This window comes from Sander vitreus, chromosome 12 (genome assembly GCF_031162955.1).
Source record: "Sander vitreus isolate 19-12246 chromosome 12, sanVit1, whole genome shotgun sequence".
In the NCBI taxonomy this organism is placed as follows: domain Eukaryota; kingdom Metazoa; phylum Chordata; class Actinopteri; order Perciformes; family Percidae; genus Sander; species Sander vitreus.
Window position 1 is genome coordinate 28,137,241 of NC_135866.1, and position 16,919 is coordinate 28,154,159.

Here is a 16,919-nt window from a genome sequence, read left to right on the forward strand (position 1 = left end):
GTATAATGTTTCTCTACAAGTTGTGGTCTTTCCTTTCATTCTTCCATGCTGCCACTACAGCGATACTTTTGTCTAAAGTCTTCTTCGCCTGCTCATTTTTAATAAGCTTCCTGTAATAATCCAGCCTGGCATCGGCAGACTTAAAGGAGAATTCCGGTCGATTTCAACACGCAGCTCTGTTGTTTGTAAATTTGGAGTGCTGTCAGTAGCGAGGAAAAACGAAAACAATCGGTGCTGCCTACACCGTGTTATCCTCCTGCTACAGACGGCAAGGCGAGTGCTTCGGGACCGTCTACAAACTCCAACACCGAAAAGAGATACAATATTTTCAAAAATAGGCACATGCTTATTTTTTAAAAGTAAGTGCTGAAGTACAACTAGCAGGAGACAAGTTATAATTGAGGTAAGTTTGGAGACACTACCTTATTTAATCATTAAATTAATAAATATTTTTGTTGTATCTCTTTTCGGTGTTTGTAGACAATCCCTAAATCTTGCCGTCTGGACACCGGAACTAAACAGAGCTGAATTAACATAACTTTTATGCATTTCTTTCACATCTACTGCTGTCAGATTCACTGTGTTCACTCGGAAGGAATCACTTCACATGGGTAGGCACTTTTAATGACATTTCAAACATGTTAAGAGGCTAAAAAGACGTTTAAAACTTGCCCTGTTTCAGCCTCCTAGGTGCTAACGCTAGCAGGAGGATAACACGGTGTAGGCAGCACCGCTTGTTTTCGCTTTCCTCGCTACTGACAGCACTCCAAATTTACAAACAACAGAGCTACATGTTGAAATTGACCTGAATTCACCTTTAATTCACAAATGCGTATTAGTCTGGAACCTCTCAGTTCATTTTTGATTTCCAAGGGGTACACACCTAAATGGCTCCGGACGCAATAGACCTACAACCAGTCGGAGCAACAAAAGTGTACCGCTTAGTGACACATGCAAGTTGGGGAGGTGCTTGGTCTGTTTTTTAAGCAGGACAGGTGACACATTTTCTCAAATTACAGCTTAACTGTACACTAAAATGTAAGAGAGGCAATACAGTAACAGAATCTTAATTCAAAGTTTGATGAGCCTTGTGTGTTGTGATACTCCTCTGTCAGTCATCATCTTAAACCCGCCCCCGATGTAATATGATAAATGGTTGTAATTGGTCCGCCCAGGTGCCTGGTTGGCTGGAAATCTATCTAAACGTTGGTGGGGGGGGGGGCAGACATATCAACGAGAGCAAATGAAACATGAGCTCACACATTTGTCTGGTTCCCAGACCAGTAATTATCCAGCGTCTACAGAGACAAAAAAAAGTCTGGTTTGTCCTGCAGAAAACTTGCTGAGTTAACTGTGTTTCTCTTCTTTCTCCAGTGTAGAGTCTTGTTTTCATGACATTTAAGAAATCAGTCGTCTGCAGAAGCAGACACAATGTTAGTAGTGTCAATATTTGTCATTTAAACTAATGTTGGTGCTCGCTGTGAGTTTGTATGCCAAGAGAGACGCCTGACAAAGACAATTGTTGTTTCTCGCTTATTTGTAGCCCCGTTTCTGTCCCTCGTTGTCTTTTATTCCCTGCTTGTTCCTCTTTCCACTTCCAGTCTCCTCTACCAGTCTCTCTCTCTCTTTTTTTTTTTTTTTTAAGTGTGCCTAATCTGAATTTTCCCTCTTTTGTCCCTCTTTCTCCACATCATCCCTCTTTCAAACCTGCAGGGCAGTAAAAAGAAGAACCTGAACAAACAGGAGATGAGTAAATACCTGCGCTTCATCGTCCAGCGTATGAAGGAGAGGGTGAGAACAACCATACATTTATTTCTACCTGTTATCCGCCTTCAACTTATCAAACCTCCCGGTGACAACGCAGCAGATTGTTGTCCGAGTATCTAACCTGGATTTTCCACTGGGCCCGTCTGTGCGCCATACCACACCGGAAGCCACTCAGAAGGGTTAGGGTTAGGTCTAACCCTAGTCGACCTCATTAGAAATCCTTTCCATAATGTTGTCAGACACTTAGAATATTAATCTGAGCCTGTCAGTTTGAAAACGAGCACTTTTGTGAAGGTAAATACAAGCTGGACAATTGCCCTATTAACTTACATTGTAGCTTGTTTCACCGCTTCCAACTGCAGCGATCTCACTTAATACTGGACCAATGTCACAGGTTCAGTCACTAAGACACAAAAACAGGAAAATAGGGTCCAGGTTGGAAAAAAACGGTATTTACCCTTAAAGCGGAGCTTCACATACGCTTCTGGGACGCGGTGGTGGAATATTGACCATTGACTTGAATGGCCGGGGTCGCGGCGCCTCCGGAACGCAGCCCAGACGTGCCGGTGGAAAATAGGGGTAATTGTTGTGATAAAAAGCAAAATCCACCTTATATTTTCAGCATGTTTATGCTCTCTCCTTTGCAAGGTTAATGCTTGTTGTAATGTGCTCGATTTTACTTGAGTTGGACAAGGATTTGTGACACAGGAATGCTGCGTTATTATTATACTGCAGGGGGTTTTAGGGCCGCTACACAGTCAACACGAGCGCACGCGCAATAGCGAGCGACGATGTGAGCACAGCGTGACGAGCTCCCTTTCATAGTCTACACAACGGACGCAAGCGTCATGGGCGATGCGTGAAATGCAATACACCGCTCACTCAACAGGGGGTAGCAGAGTGTTCCACGGTGTTCGGTCGGCACAGAGTGATACTGTCAGCAGAGCCAGACCCTCCCGGAGAGCGGCACTTGTTTTTTTTGTTTCGTTTTTTTTTATCAGATGCTGGCGTGTTTCCCCACCAGTACAGTGTGCTACGATTGGGTAGCACTGACCAATACATTGATAAAAGGTCGCTTAAACATGGTTTAGTAGGTTTAAAAAGATGGAAATACATCTGGGTCTCTCTCTCTCCTGCCGTAGGCTATTTCAGCCTCTCGAGGAGGACACACACACGCGCGCGCGCAAACGTTGATTAAATACCGAAAAAATTTGACTCGTTAGTCCTATGCTTGATGAATTCGCTCAGCTACGTTGATTCAATATTTTTGGGTAATAATGTGCAATACCCCACTGACAACGCATAGTATTGCGCGCATCGGCGCGTCACGTAACAAATCTTGGATGACACATTTTGCTACGCATCGACACATAATGGCGGCCAATGCGTATAGGAAGAATCCTATTTGAACGTGATTTCTGACAGCAGAAAGCACAACTTCAGTTGGACTTTAAGGCCTCAATCCTCTACTCCGTCTGCGTGGTCTGTCGGCAGCGGTGAAACAAGCAACAATGTAGAGTAATGGGGCAATTGTCCAGCTTGTATTTACCTTCACAAAAGTGCTCGTTTTGCCACTGACAGGCTCAGATTAATATTCTAAGTGTCTGACAACATCATGGAAAGGATTTCTAATGAGGTCGTTCTGTTAAAGAGTAAGATCCTTTTTTTAAACATAAAAGCATTTGTGTAATTGCGTTGGCTAAACCCACCAGACTCCATGTACATAAACATCAAATCATTTTAGCATCGTAAAATACACTTCATTCAAAGTCGACCGAAACAAAATAAAAACAATGAAAAGCTATTTTGGGTCGTTTTTCTACTTTTCCAACCAAGAGCCTGGGTCTGTCCAAGGTTTCTCCCTTAAAGGGGTTTTTGTCCTCAACACTAAATGCTTGCTCTTGGGGGAATTATCCGAATTGTTGGGTCTTTGTAAATTATAGTGTGATCTAGACCTACTCTATCTGTGGATTGTCTTGAGATAACTCTCGTTGTTTTTCTCATAAATAAAATTGAATCGGTTGTGGCCTCTGCTGTGTTCTTTTGAAATATTCCACGAGTATAGCTACCCACAATAACCTCACTCCTCCTCGTAATTAGGAACGAGTATCCCCTTTGTTCTCCTCCCATTACCCCACCCTTTCATCTGCCTTTTCATCCACTACTGCTCCGTCTTCTCTCTCTCTCTCTCTCTCTCCCCCTCCAACCTCCTGTCTATTAAAGTTGTGTTAAATCTCATTACTTCCCCCCCCCTTACGTCTCCTGCTCTCTCCTTCCCGTCTCCCTTCATCCCACCGCTCCCTATAAAAACGGTATTAAATCTCATCAGTTGCCCTCCATGTGTCTCTGCTTCATTACTTCCCTCTAACACTGCCCCCTCCTCGTCCTCTCTATAAAGTGGCATTAAATCCTTATCCCTCCTCTACATTTCTAGGCAGTGGACCTGCACAAGAAAGGCAAAGACACTAAACATCCCATGTACAAACGGCTGATCCACACCGCGCTGGAAGTCTCAAACATCCAGGAGGTAACCGCCGTGCCCAGCATCCTTGTGAAACTCCCATCATCACTTACTGTCTATCTTTTTCTTCCATATTTATTTATTCATCTAATAATTTTTCAATTTACTTTTTTTTTTTTTTGTATTTTAAGCTTTTGTTTTGAAATCCCCTCAGACTGTTGGATTGAAACATTCCTGCACACACTCTTTCTAGTTTAAAAACCTTAACTTTTACATTTTGGCAAATTGGCACTACTAAGAGTATGCTGAATTAGCTTTTAGCAGTTCCTGATGGCATTAAGGTGAGTTGTAAGGAGGGTCTTTTTTCTCTTTTTATTTCTGGTTGTTTATTTGTGGTGGACATTGGAGATAATGATATACTTGGCAAGTGTAAATCACAGTGAATCTAAATATGTGTATCAAGACTGTCTGTTGGAAAAGAGTTTTAAAGTACCTAATCTCCCTCCATGAGCTGTCTGTCCGTGATTTAGATTTTAGGCCTCACTGGTAACATTGTTTCAGTGTGAGTGCAGTGATGTGTGTGTGTGTGTGTGTGTGTGTGTGTGTGTGTTGGGTCAAGCAGGACTGTGCCCACCCATCTGGAGTGCTGCACCAGTGGTGCATCACTCCCAGCTCTCTCTCTGTGTGTGTGTGTCTGGCGCTCTCGCATGTCGGTCACCAATGACAAACATGCCAAGCATGTGAATAGACCTCTTTATACTTGTTCTCTCTCTGACCAACTTTCTCTCTCTATCCATGTTTTTGACTCTCCCTTTCTCTCTCTCTCTGTGTCTTGGTTTCTATCTGTCTCTTTCTCTCTGTCTGTCTCTCTCTTTCTGGCCTTCTGTCTGTTTCTCTCTTTCTGTCTGTCTTTCTGTCATTCTCTTCCCTCTGTCTCTGTATTCACTTCTCTCTCTGTCTCTCTCTCAGAACCTGTCTGAAGGAAAGTATAAAAGCTTCGAGGAGTTCAAAGCAGATGCTCAGCTGATTGTTCACAACACTTCCATCTTGTATGGAGGTGGGTCAAAGTTTGAATATAACTAATAACTTCCAGTTACGTGAATTTTTGTTGATTTGTTTAAAAATCGTGTCCTCTGGTTTTGTGTGTCAGTTCACAGCGACCAGGCGGAGATCGCACGGCTGCTCTTCAGCGACACATGCCATGAGGTACCACTGTTTCATTTATTCTCTGTCGCAGCTCACAGCAGTGAGATTTACTTTAGTTAGCCTGTTAAAGCTCTAGTGCGTAACGTTTTGATAATAATGAACGTCCGTGACATTCAAGTCATTGCCAAATGAGTTGCTACAAAGCTAATTAAGACATTTAATCAGCTCTACATAACTCTGGATTTCTCAGTACGACTATGTTCAGAAGATTGTGGCGTCCGGCGACTTTCCCGCGCAGAAACTCAAGTGAAGATAATGACCTCTTCTGAAGAGTCCATCATGTTTGTGTAATCCTCCGTGTCCTCCTTGGCTACTAGCAACTACGTGGCGGAGGGGTGGGGTGCTTGCGCGGTCACAGAAGACTTGTATCATGTGGACGCGCCGACAGTGTTGTTGTCATTACTTAGAATTCCTCATGGGGGCGACAGAAACTACACACTATAGCTTTCAGAGCTCATAAGTTTACATCTCCTTTTGTACTTTTCAGAATTTGTGTCTAGTCCAGATTTGTTCAAAAGTTTGTGTACATTTAAGTTTTCTGCCTTTCCCCTTCTCCATCTTTTCTCCCTTCCCGTGTCTTTTCTCTTCCAGTTAAATGAGTTGTTGTTGTGTAAGAACTGTTTCTACCTGTCGAACGCCCGGCCAGACAACTGGTTCTGTTACCCCTGTGTGAGTACAACCAAACCTGCTCTCATCAGCTGCAGCAACACAGTTTTACCTTTTTATTTCTAGTAGAAGCTTTACAAGTATACAACTATTATGTGTAGCAGTTAAGAGGTGTATATATAATGGTATATACAGATCATACTTAAAAAATGTGATGCATTGAACAAAAACTAAGTGCTCATATTATGCTCATTTTCAGGTTCATAATTGTATTTAGAGATTATATCAGAATAGGTTTACATGGTTTAATTTTCAAAAAACACCATATTTTTGTTGTACTGCACATTGCTGCAGCTCCTCTTTTCACCCTGTGTGTTGAGCTCTCTGTTTTAGCTACAGAGTGAGACATCTCACTTCTGTTTCATCTTTGTTGGGAGTCACACATGTGCAGTACCTAGGTAAGGACTACTAGCCAGTCAGAAGCAGAGTATGAGGGCGTGCCATGCTAGCAGCTAGGTGAGCATTATAACGTGTTACATAGTGACGCACGGTTGTCACAGAAGTAAAGGCTGGACTACAATAGAGCTGTTTGGAGCAGTTTGTGAACACTGTTTTCTGTTGGAGATGGTAAGTCTCTTTTGGGGTGGACTTTGGGCTTTTTCACTTGTAAACCTATAATATATATAACGTGCACAAAAGATATACAGTATAACACAATAAAGGAAAGGGAAAATGCCAAAAAGCATAATATGAGCACTTTAAGGAACAAAGCAGGTTGTCTTGCCATATAAAATGTAATTTTAGCATAAAAGTCAACCCACCACAAAGTAAAGTGTGTTTTTCTTGTTAAAAATACACCCCTGGGTTGTATCTTTGGTCTATATTGTTGCTTTGTGTGTGTGTTCCCTCGGCAGAGCCCCAACCATGACCTGGTGTGGGCCAAGATGAAAGGATTCGGCTACTGGCCGGCCAAAGTCCTTCAGAGGGATGAAAACCAGGTGGACGTACGCTTCTTTGGCCACCAGCACCAGAGGTTAGCGCAGCTGGCAGACATCACAACAACACACAGCATCACTTTTCTGTTCCATTGGTCTGAGCACCTCAGGTTGAGACTGCTTGTGTCCTTTTTAAAAAAAAATAAAAATAATAATAATTGTTCTACAAAACAATGACTGTTCGGCTCTCACAACATTTATATAAATAGTGATGTCAGGATACCAAAAAGTGTCATGTCACCTGTGAGTTTCAGTTTTTTATTTTCAACTTCGTGTCACTCTTTAATGTGGAAGGGTTTTAGGGGAGGGGGCAAGAAGAGTGTGATTTATATGTAATCTGGAGAAAACTTCAGTCTTCTGAACCCGACAGCCCGCTGCTCTGAAGCCTGGCATCACCACACAGTTAGCGTTAGCGTACGCTAACGTTAACACCTTATGAGTTCACCCGGAACTCGGAGAGCAAGTATGTTTAGAGACAGTCTGTTTCTCTCTGCCGTTAGTTAAGTTAACTAAACTAACGTTCTAGAGGTCCGCTAAAACAAGCGTTAAAGTTAGCTAATGTGAGCTATCGGAGCTAACGTTAACAGCAGAGAGAAACAGACTTTACTTTCAGTTTGAGAGCTCCAGGTGAAGTTGTGTAAACTGCGGCCGTTGATGTACGGAAAAGCCAGAGGCTGACAGCGGTCAAGCCCTCAGTACGCACGGAGATGAGGCGCTATTCTGTTTTTCTGTGCTGGTGGGCGTTTTTCTTTTTCTTCAGCATTTAGCGACCGACTAGAACACTTCAAGGCGTATATACTGGCTCCGTCAGGTCCGGAAAAATTGCATCCCTCGGTATCTACGGTACTGTTAAAAAAAAAAAGTACCGTCACGTTTTCAGAATTTTGGTACCGACTTTTTTTTATTTACAAACTTTCACAAATATGTTATACAGTGTTTGAACAGTTCGGCATCATACTTACAAAACATATCAAAAAGATATTCATTCCCATCCAAAGAACATTACAACCTTACTTAATGATAAAAAAATAAAACTCAAGAAGAAAGGCACTTCAATAAATAATGAGAAAAAAAGAAGGTAAAAAAAAAACAACCCAATACAGAAAATACAATACAAAGAAAAGGTGAAATGGAATGTAGGCTATATAATCACATTTCCTTGAAAAAATCTTGCAGTACATCAGCTATATAAATACTTTTCTTATTATTAATAATTTGGATAGACTCAAAAAAAATCAAATTCCAATTTAATTGCGTGATTCTTTTGAATATTGAAATGGTTTTTATTTTGGTACCGACTTGGTACCGAAATACCGGTTCTCGTGACATCATATTTATGAAGCAACTTTACTCTGCTGAAACTAGTTTAAGAACGTCTCAGATTCGAGGTTAGAATTGTAAAGATGATGTCTTGATTTTAAAAATAAATGAAGATACAACTTTTTCGAAACGAAACTTCGTCCAAAAACAAACCAAAACACGATGAAGCTGGAACTGAAACGGATTAAAAAGTTGCAGTGCTGCTTGGTAAATCTCGAGCACTGTTTTTCTTGTCCTCCCCCAGAGCGTGGATCCCCTCGGACAACATCCAGGACATCAAGGTGAGCGTCCAGCAGCTGCAGGTGAAGCGCAGCAACGGCTGGAAGAAGGCGTGCGAGGAGCTGGAGGTCTACCAGCGCTTCCTGAGGGAGGGCCGCTTCTGGAAAACAAAGATGGAGGAAGGCACCATGCAGTCACACCAGCAACTGCAGCAGAACCAGAACCAGAGCCAGAGCCAGAGCCAGAACCAGAGCCAGAGCCAGCGGCAGCCACAGCCGCAGCCGCAGGAGGGCAGCGGGAGGACGGATAGGCTGGAGCGGACAGACGAAGCCGAGTCCAGCATCTCCTCCACCAGCAACGAGCAGGTCCGACATGTAAGTAGGCTCAGTTTAATTCTCAACCCTCTGAACTCTGGATCAGGAAATCTGGGCGTTCCCTTCCACTATAAGGTTTAGGTGCAGCTCCAGAGCCGTTTTAGGCAACACCTAATCCGAATGAATGTAACTAAAAGACTTTTCTCAGATCTAATGATTGAAGTTGGTCATGACTTCTTTCAGCAAGTTCTGTCTTTTTGAGTGGTTTTATGTATTTATGTATCATCTGCTCTAATCTTTTCCAACGTTTTAGACACAGATATGGTGATAATAGCGGTCCAGAAACGGTTGCAAAACTACCACAAAGGGACACAAAACAATCCCAAAGGAAACAAAAATGACCAAAAAGAGATGGTTACACTTTACTTGAAGGTATCTACATGACAAGAGTGACATGACACTGTCATGAACGTGTCATAAACATTATAAACAAGTCATAAACGTTTGACATAACGCTTCTTTTAGTAAGGGTCATTCGGATTTTGTCATGACAAGTTATGGTTAGAGCATAGACCGTATATAATAGACCAACAGATCCCGTTGCTCTGGACGGAGACCAGTGAAGGATATTAGAAGCACTTTTCCGGTGAGCGCTGAGCGTTACTGAGTAGCCTCCAACTGAGAGAGACGACGTAAATGTGACGTGAGCAACCTGTCTGAAAGTTGTAAGTCTTCTGGTAGCTGTGCCAAGACAAATCTCAATCATTCGTCGCGTGGTTATGACACAATCGTTTTTATATATATTTTTATAAAAACGCCTGCTACGGAGCCATAACGTGAGGTACAAGGTAATGGAGCCTTTTATACATTTTCGTGTTTCTTTAGAAATAAACACTGGACAAATAAAGTCTTTAAACGCTTCAAATGTAAAGTTATTCGCTGTCAAAGTGACGCCAAAATGAATGGCAGTCAATGGAATGCTAACGTCACGGGATCGTTAGGTAGCATCAAAATGGCGCCATAGGAGGTTCGAGCTCTGAAGCGATGCTTACCCCGTTGGGTTCGAGTTAGGGTTCATGTTTCATGACAGTGTCATGTCACTCTTATGTAGATACCTTCAAGTAAAGTGTTACCAACGAGACCAAATCCCACAAAGAGACAGAAAATGTATGGGGAAATTGCATTTTTTAAATTTTTTTTTATTTAAAAAAAAAAAAAGTTTCTTGACGAATGACGCTTAAACTGAATACCCCGCCGTCACCTCTTGGAGTATCTTCAAATGCTCCATATCCCTAAAATCATTTATAAAAAAAAAAGAAAAAAATATATTTAATATATATTTCAAATTTGACTAAAAAAAACATTCAGTGTTTTCCAAAACTTCCTCTGAGGATTTTCACTTCATTTTTCCTACCAGGCTGCTGCAAACTTTCACTAAAACCCCAAACCCAGCGGTAGTTTAGTGTGAAACTTATTTAAACCAAAGTTCTACAGTGCTTTAGAGAACGAGAGGAACAAAAATGAGAGGATGAACCAAGTTGAAATACATAAACTGAACCACTGTAGATAAATACAGTAAACATTGCCACCTGGTGGCTGAACTGCACAATGTCAGTACAACAACTTTGCAGGTATCTTTTACATGGTTGGCAGTGTTTTCTTTTAAGTGGCTCTGTAAAAGAAATCTTTCATTCAGAGGAATTATAGCTAAAACATTTCTCAAGTAGTCAAAGACGTTTTTTTTTCACTGTACACCATCTTTCTTACACAATCTGGACTGTGGTCATAACATGTACATCTTATAACTTATTCCCTGCTATATATTGTTCTTAAAGTATATTATTGTTTGTCAAGCAATTCTATTATGTTTACATTCTTGTCTTTTCATAGTCCTAGTTAATATTTGGTTACACTTTACTTGAAGGTATCTACATAAGAGTGACATGACACTGTCATGAATGAGTCATAAACATTATAAACAAGTCATAAACGTTTATGACAAAGCTTCTTTTAGTAAGTGTCATTCGGTTTTTGTCATGACAAGTTATGGTCGGGGTTCATGTGTCATGTCACTCTTATGGAGATACCTTCAAGTAAAGTCTTACCTAATATTTAATAATAAGCTATTGCACTGTTCAAGCCCTGCACTGTTCACATTTGCACTACCACCACTGAACACACTCTGCCATAGCACCTTATCATGGTCATTGCATCATCATAGTCAGTCCATACCAGACCTTTGTAATCACTTCACAAATTGTTAACCCTTTAAATGTCTGTGAGTGATTTTTATGTATGTGAGATATATATATGTGTGTGTGTGTGTTTGTTGTGTTATGGTTGTCTGAGCTACTGGATGCCTAAAATTTCCCTTTGGGATGAATACAATATCTCTCTATCTGTCTCTCTCTATCTGTCTCTCTATCTGTCTCTCTATCTGTCTCTCTATCTGTCTCTCTCTATCTGTCTCTCTGTCTATCTGTCTCTCTATCTATCTATCGATCTCTCTATCTGTCTCTCTATCTGTCTCTCTATCTCTCTATCTGTCTCTCTATCTGTCTATCGATCTCTCTATCTGTCTATCGATCTCTCTATCGGTCTCTCTATCTCTCTATCTGTCTATCTGTCTATCTGTCTCTCTATCTATCTATCTCTCTATCTGTCTCTCTATCTATCGATCTCTCTGTCTCTCTATCTGTCTCTCTATCTGTCTCTCTATCTATCGATCTATCTCTCTATCTGTCTCTCTATCTATCTATCTATCTATCTATCGATCTCTCTGTCTCTCTATCTGTCTCTCTATCTGTCTCTCTCTATCTCTCTATCTATCTCTCTCTCTCTATCTATCTCTCTATCTCTCTATCTGTCTCTCTATCTGTCTCTCTATCGGTCTCTCTATCTCTCTATCTATCTCTCTATCTGTCTCTCTATCTCTCTATCTGTCTCTCTATCTCTCTATCTATCTCTCTATCTGTCTCTCTATCTATCTATCGATCTCTCTATCTATCTCTCTATCTGTCTATCTATCTCTCTATCTGTCTCTATCTGTCTATCTCTCTATCTGTCTCTCTATCGATCTATCTCTCTCTCTATCTCTCTATCTCTCTGTCTCTCTCTCTATCTATCGCTCTATCTATCTATCTATCTATCTATCTCTCTATCTTTCAAAAATACAGATAATTAAAAACTTTTGTAACTGTTTCAAAATGAATGTTTGTAGCTTCCAGGTTCCCTCCTAATTATTAAGTGAAATGCTTCAAATAAATAAGTGTTTTCTCAGTCTGTATTGGAAACAGGAAAAGAACACATTTAAGACATTTTACCAATAGTTTATTTTGTAATATTTAGTTTTGTTCTTTTCCCTTTTTTTTTTTTTTCCAGCTCAAAAGCAGCCTGGAGCCCAAGGCCAAGAAAAGCCGTCGAACTCAAATAGTCGAACCCAAAGAAGAAGCCAGTGTAAGTTAGACTCTCATCACGCACATAATATTCTGTCAAAACCACAATGTGGCTACACAGATAATATCTGTTAGTAGTTGGGACAAATGTATGGTCTGCTTTGGTTAGTGTGTCAGTCTTATCTGTTAGCTTATTGCAGAGCTAGATTGCAAAATCTGTACCATTATTACGAATACGTTTTGGGTTTTTAGAAACGCTCTCTATCCTTATGAAAATGGTTGTGGTTGACTAAAAAGAGGAATACAAAAATCATCTTTTGGAAATTGATCTTAATGCCTTAATTAAAAAAATGAGGAAAAATCCAATCTTTAAGGACACCAATTTTCTTTCTGAATGAATAATGTATCGTGAATAAATAAATGTTCTTCCTTAAAATACAGGGGGCATAAGTCAGTACACCCCTATGTTAAATTCCCATAGAGGCAGGGAGATGTTTATTTTTAAAGGCCAGTTATTTCATGGATCCAGGATACTATGATCCTGATAAAGTTCCCTTGGCCTTTGGAATTAAAATAGCCCCCCCCCCAACATCATCACATACCCTTCACCATACCTAGAGATTGGCATGGTTTTATTTCAGTTAGCCTAATAGCTGGTTTGATATGTATTGAGCGATGATCTTATGGAAAGTACCCCAGTCTTTGCAACAGCAAGGTAGTGAAGTTTCACAGGAAGTGTTGAGACAATAATATGTCACCAGAAGTGGCCGATAATATCTTAATTTTTTTGTTTTCAGGAAGCTAATGTAGGTCTAACATCCAGGCTTTCTGCAGGTCGTCTTCAAGTCTTGAATTGAGTTTCCTTATAGGCCTGAGAAAAGGCTTTAATGTCTTCTCTTTTGCTGTCGCGACACATCATTTATTTATTTTACAGTTTTACATTTATTATGCATATTTATAAAATAAAGTGGGATTGTTTCTACCGTGAACTGTGCTGTTTTTTTGGTGGAGTTTCAGTCAGCCAATCACTGTCACTGCTGCAGCTAAAGCAGCCAGGAAGCTCGTTGTCTCATAATGGGCATGTGTGTCGATTTGAGCAGAAACTTAAATTAGTTAAAGGAACACGCCGACTTATTGGGACTTTATCTTATTCACCGTAACCCCCAGAGTTAGATAAGTCCATACATACCCTTCGGGTACGGAGATGAGAAGTATATGTAACTTATCTAACTCTGGGGGATACGGGGAATAAGCTAAAGTCCCAATAAGTCTGCGTGTTCCTTTAATCATTCACAGGTTCCATTCATTGAATGCCACTTATCCAGATCTAAGTTGTAATTATTTGTTCGATAGTATCATTCAGAATTATTGTTGTTACTGCTGGGAAGATCTACAAAAACAAATTATGTAATGAATCATTGTAGGCCATATAGTCCCTTCTGGCATACTTTTATACTTTGCCTGGTTTGATGGTGAAACAAGTATTAAAGAGGTCTTTAAATGTAACTTAGTGAACCTTGCAGAAGAAGAGTTTCTCTATAACACCTAAAAATGTGTCTCCTCCTCTTCTTTTTTTAAATCTGACTTTCAGTCTGTGCTTCACTGCCCGTCTCTTCACCAGGACCCGGAGCCCGAGATGGAGGCGGTCAGCTCCAGCCAGGAGATCCCCGTGTCCTCGGCGCCCCAGCAGCCCGAGAAGCTGTCGGTGTCCACGCAGACCAAGAAGGCCAGCGGCGGGTCGCCGCGCACGCTCCACCGCGGCACCCAGACCAACAGCGACGGCGCCTGCCAGAACATGTGCCACGAGAAGTACACCAAGGTCTTCAACGACGTCAAGGAGATGATGAAGGCCGACAACAAGCGGGAGACGGAGAGGGTCGTCCGAGAGGCTCTGGAGAAGGTGCGTTTTGTGTGTTTTATGATCGTCCAAGGTCAGCATCTGTGAGGAGGGCTGGGTACCGAGTTCGATACTTTTCTAAAGTATCAAATATTGAAAAATGCCTCGTCATTCAGTACCCAATTTCAATACCTAAGGAGTAGGGCTGCCTGAAATGTGTAAACAAACCTGTTTTGGGATATCGTTATTGCGATATTACTTGCGATAAACAAACTAACTTAAAGTGTACTCCGTTCTGCTGCTTTCAGTGTTCGGCTTAAATACAACCCATTGCTTGTTGAATTTAAAACCAATGAAAGCAAATACTTTCCAGCGTTCTTTCATTGAACAAACTGAACATTGAATTGAAAGTAAAAGGCACCGCTAAAATAAGAGACAGTTACATTTTAAGTTTTCTACTGATATTTTCTTTCAACTAACAAAAAAATCTCGGAGCATCTTATGCGATATGTTGCAGGCTTTCACCGTGTGTTTATTGCGCCAGTTGATATCGCGATGGCGGTAAAAAAAAAAAAAATGTGTGTGTATATATATATATATATATATATTGTGCAGCCCTACTAAGGAGTAAATATAATCAGCATCAGTGAGCCAATCAGCACGCAGCATGATTGGCTGTCTAACGTTACACGTCGTAGACACACAAACTCTACGGTACGCAGAGAGACAGGGCTCACGTAGTAGGAGCTGGAAAATTAATAAAAAGATTTGTGCCGGCCGCCCGGATAGCACACCTGAGCGCCCATATATAGAGGTTTACTCCTCGACGCAGCGGCCGCAGGTTTGACTCCCACCTGCGGCCCTTTGCTGCATGTCATTTCCCCCCCTCTCTCTCTCTCCCCTTTCACATATTCAGCTGTCCAATATAATAAAGGCCTAAAATGCCCCAAAATAATCTTAAAGAAATACAAATACATTTGTGCCGCAATGTTGTAATTTTGTTTTGTTTTATAAAATTGATAATAGGAAAAAAAGTATCGTTTAGGAACCGGTATCGAAGTCACGGTGTTGGTACCGCCATTGAATATTTTTGAACGCTACCCAGCCCTACCTGTGAGAGAGTCTCAGTTTTAAACTCCCAGCCTGCCTCTGTCCCCTCAGCTCCGCACGGAGATGGAGGAGGAGAAGCGCCAGGCGGTGAGTAAGGCGGTGGCCGGAGCTCAGACGGAGATGGAGCGGAAGTGTAAACAGGTGAAGGAGAAGTGTAAAGAGGAGCTGGTGGAGGAGGTGAAGAAGGTGGTGGGCCAACACAAACAGCTCATCTCCCAGACCAAGAAGAAGCAGTGGGTGAGTTCTGGGGAAAAACACATTAGCTGCCTTTACTCGTGGTTTCAGCTCAAAACATTTAAATTTGAATGTTTGTAACTACAGTTTTTAACAAGAGACCCAGATAAATCACTGCCACTCTGTTCTTTCTCTACATGTCACCCTGTTATGTTTGTACTTTTGTGTGTCTGTTAGCATGCTAACGTACGGTTTTCATGACAAAGAATTTCCCCCTGGGGAAAAAAAGTCTAAAGTGTTAATCGTTTCCTGATCTAAAACCAGAGTGTTGACCGGAATCATTAAGTCATTTATTTATAGTAGTGGCCAAAAGGATGGGAGGGATGGAGGGATGGATGGATGGATAGATGGAGGGATGGGATTAGATGGAGGGATGGATGGAGGGATGGGATTAGATGGAGGGATGGATGGAGGGATGGGATTAGATGGAGGGATGGATGGATGGAGGGATGATGGGATGGATGGATGTTGTCCGTAGACACAGAAATTTGTCTTGCAATACAAGCTCCAACAATTACAACACAACAACCAAGACAAAAAGCTAAAAACATATAGGCATCATTATAAAAAAAACAAAAAACCCATAAATAATTAATAATCCTGCCCTGCAAGAGTGGTCTTAGATAGCCATAAATATATAGATGAAAGTGTGTGTGTGGGGAGAAACTATCACTTCTTTGCCCTCCTATGTTGATTCAGCAGAGATATTGACAGAGGAACAAATGATATTTGGTCTTTCTGCAGTCTGGGACCCTATAAGCAACATGCGGTAACCGCGGCAGCCCTAGTTGTTACATGCGGTGTTTGTTGGTATATGCAGCATTTTGGAGGTTCAAATGAAGTCTTAGAAAAAGCCCCGATCCTCATCCAACGCATCATCTTAACATTTAGTAAATGTATTCAGTTTTTCTATGCTATACGTACTGTTTACAGTAATTACAATTACACTTCTATTCACATTTAGTTACAATTCAAAGTGATACAACGGAGAGATTCTCTCCAGCTTTTTCTGTGATTTAACTCGAAACGTATGCTTATTTTTAGCGTTGCATTAGAGTGACTTTATCTTCCCCTTGGTTCACACGCAGTCCAATCGTGTATTTGGATTTGAATGCTGTAGTCCAGTGGTCTTCACCACACCGAGAGGACAAAGTCAATAGGAGAGCCACTTTAAACGCAAAGTATCAAAGGTTACACCCAGTCATAAATAGCATGTCTGCTTATCTATCTGTCATCCCTGAACATACAATATGTAATGTTTTCTACATTGGCCCATCATTTATTTAACCATTTGAGAGCACATTCGGAGTTAAGAGCTGGAAAGACCCAAAGCCCAAACTGGCAACTCTGCAGTGAGTCAGTGTTATGGGTGGAAGGGCAGAGCACCTTTAAATATCTTTTCTAGTCTATATTTCCATCTTGTAATGCCGCTGTTTTGGGTATTTTTTTTAATAT

At 41.2% G+C, this 16,919-nt stretch overlaps 1 protein-coding gene across 6 annotated transcripts in view; it reads left to right on the forward strand.

The window, feature by feature from the left end:
- Nucleotides 1-16,919, forward strand: part of zmynd11 (zinc finger, MYND-type containing 11) — a 41,807-nt gene that overhangs the window by 21,702 nt on the left and 3,186 nt on the right. For 5 of the 6 annotated variants that reach the window (XM_078265023.1, XM_078265026.1, XM_078265028.1 and 2 more), the window contains 10 exons: nucleotides 1,714-1,791; nucleotides 4,202-4,294; nucleotides 5,198-5,285; nucleotides 5,379-5,434; nucleotides 6,026-6,103; nucleotides 6,955-7,073; nucleotides 8,600-8,948; nucleotides 12,270-12,344; nucleotides 13,875-14,183; nucleotides 15,282-15,467. In XM_078265023.1, the coding sequence (XP_078121149.1) occupies nucleotides 1,714-1,791; nucleotides 4,202-4,294; nucleotides 5,198-5,285; nucleotides 5,379-5,434; nucleotides 6,026-6,103; nucleotides 6,955-7,073; nucleotides 8,600-8,948; nucleotides 12,270-12,344; nucleotides 13,875-14,183; nucleotides 15,282-15,467 (1,431 nt within the window). The remainder of the gene's footprint in view (nucleotides 1-1,713; nucleotides 1,792-4,201; nucleotides 4,295-5,197; nucleotides 5,286-5,378; nucleotides 5,435-6,025; nucleotides 6,104-6,954; nucleotides 7,074-8,599; nucleotides 8,949-12,269; nucleotides 12,345-13,874; nucleotides 14,184-15,281; nucleotides 15,468-16,919) is intronic. The other variant, XM_078265027.1, reaches the window with a different exon arrangement.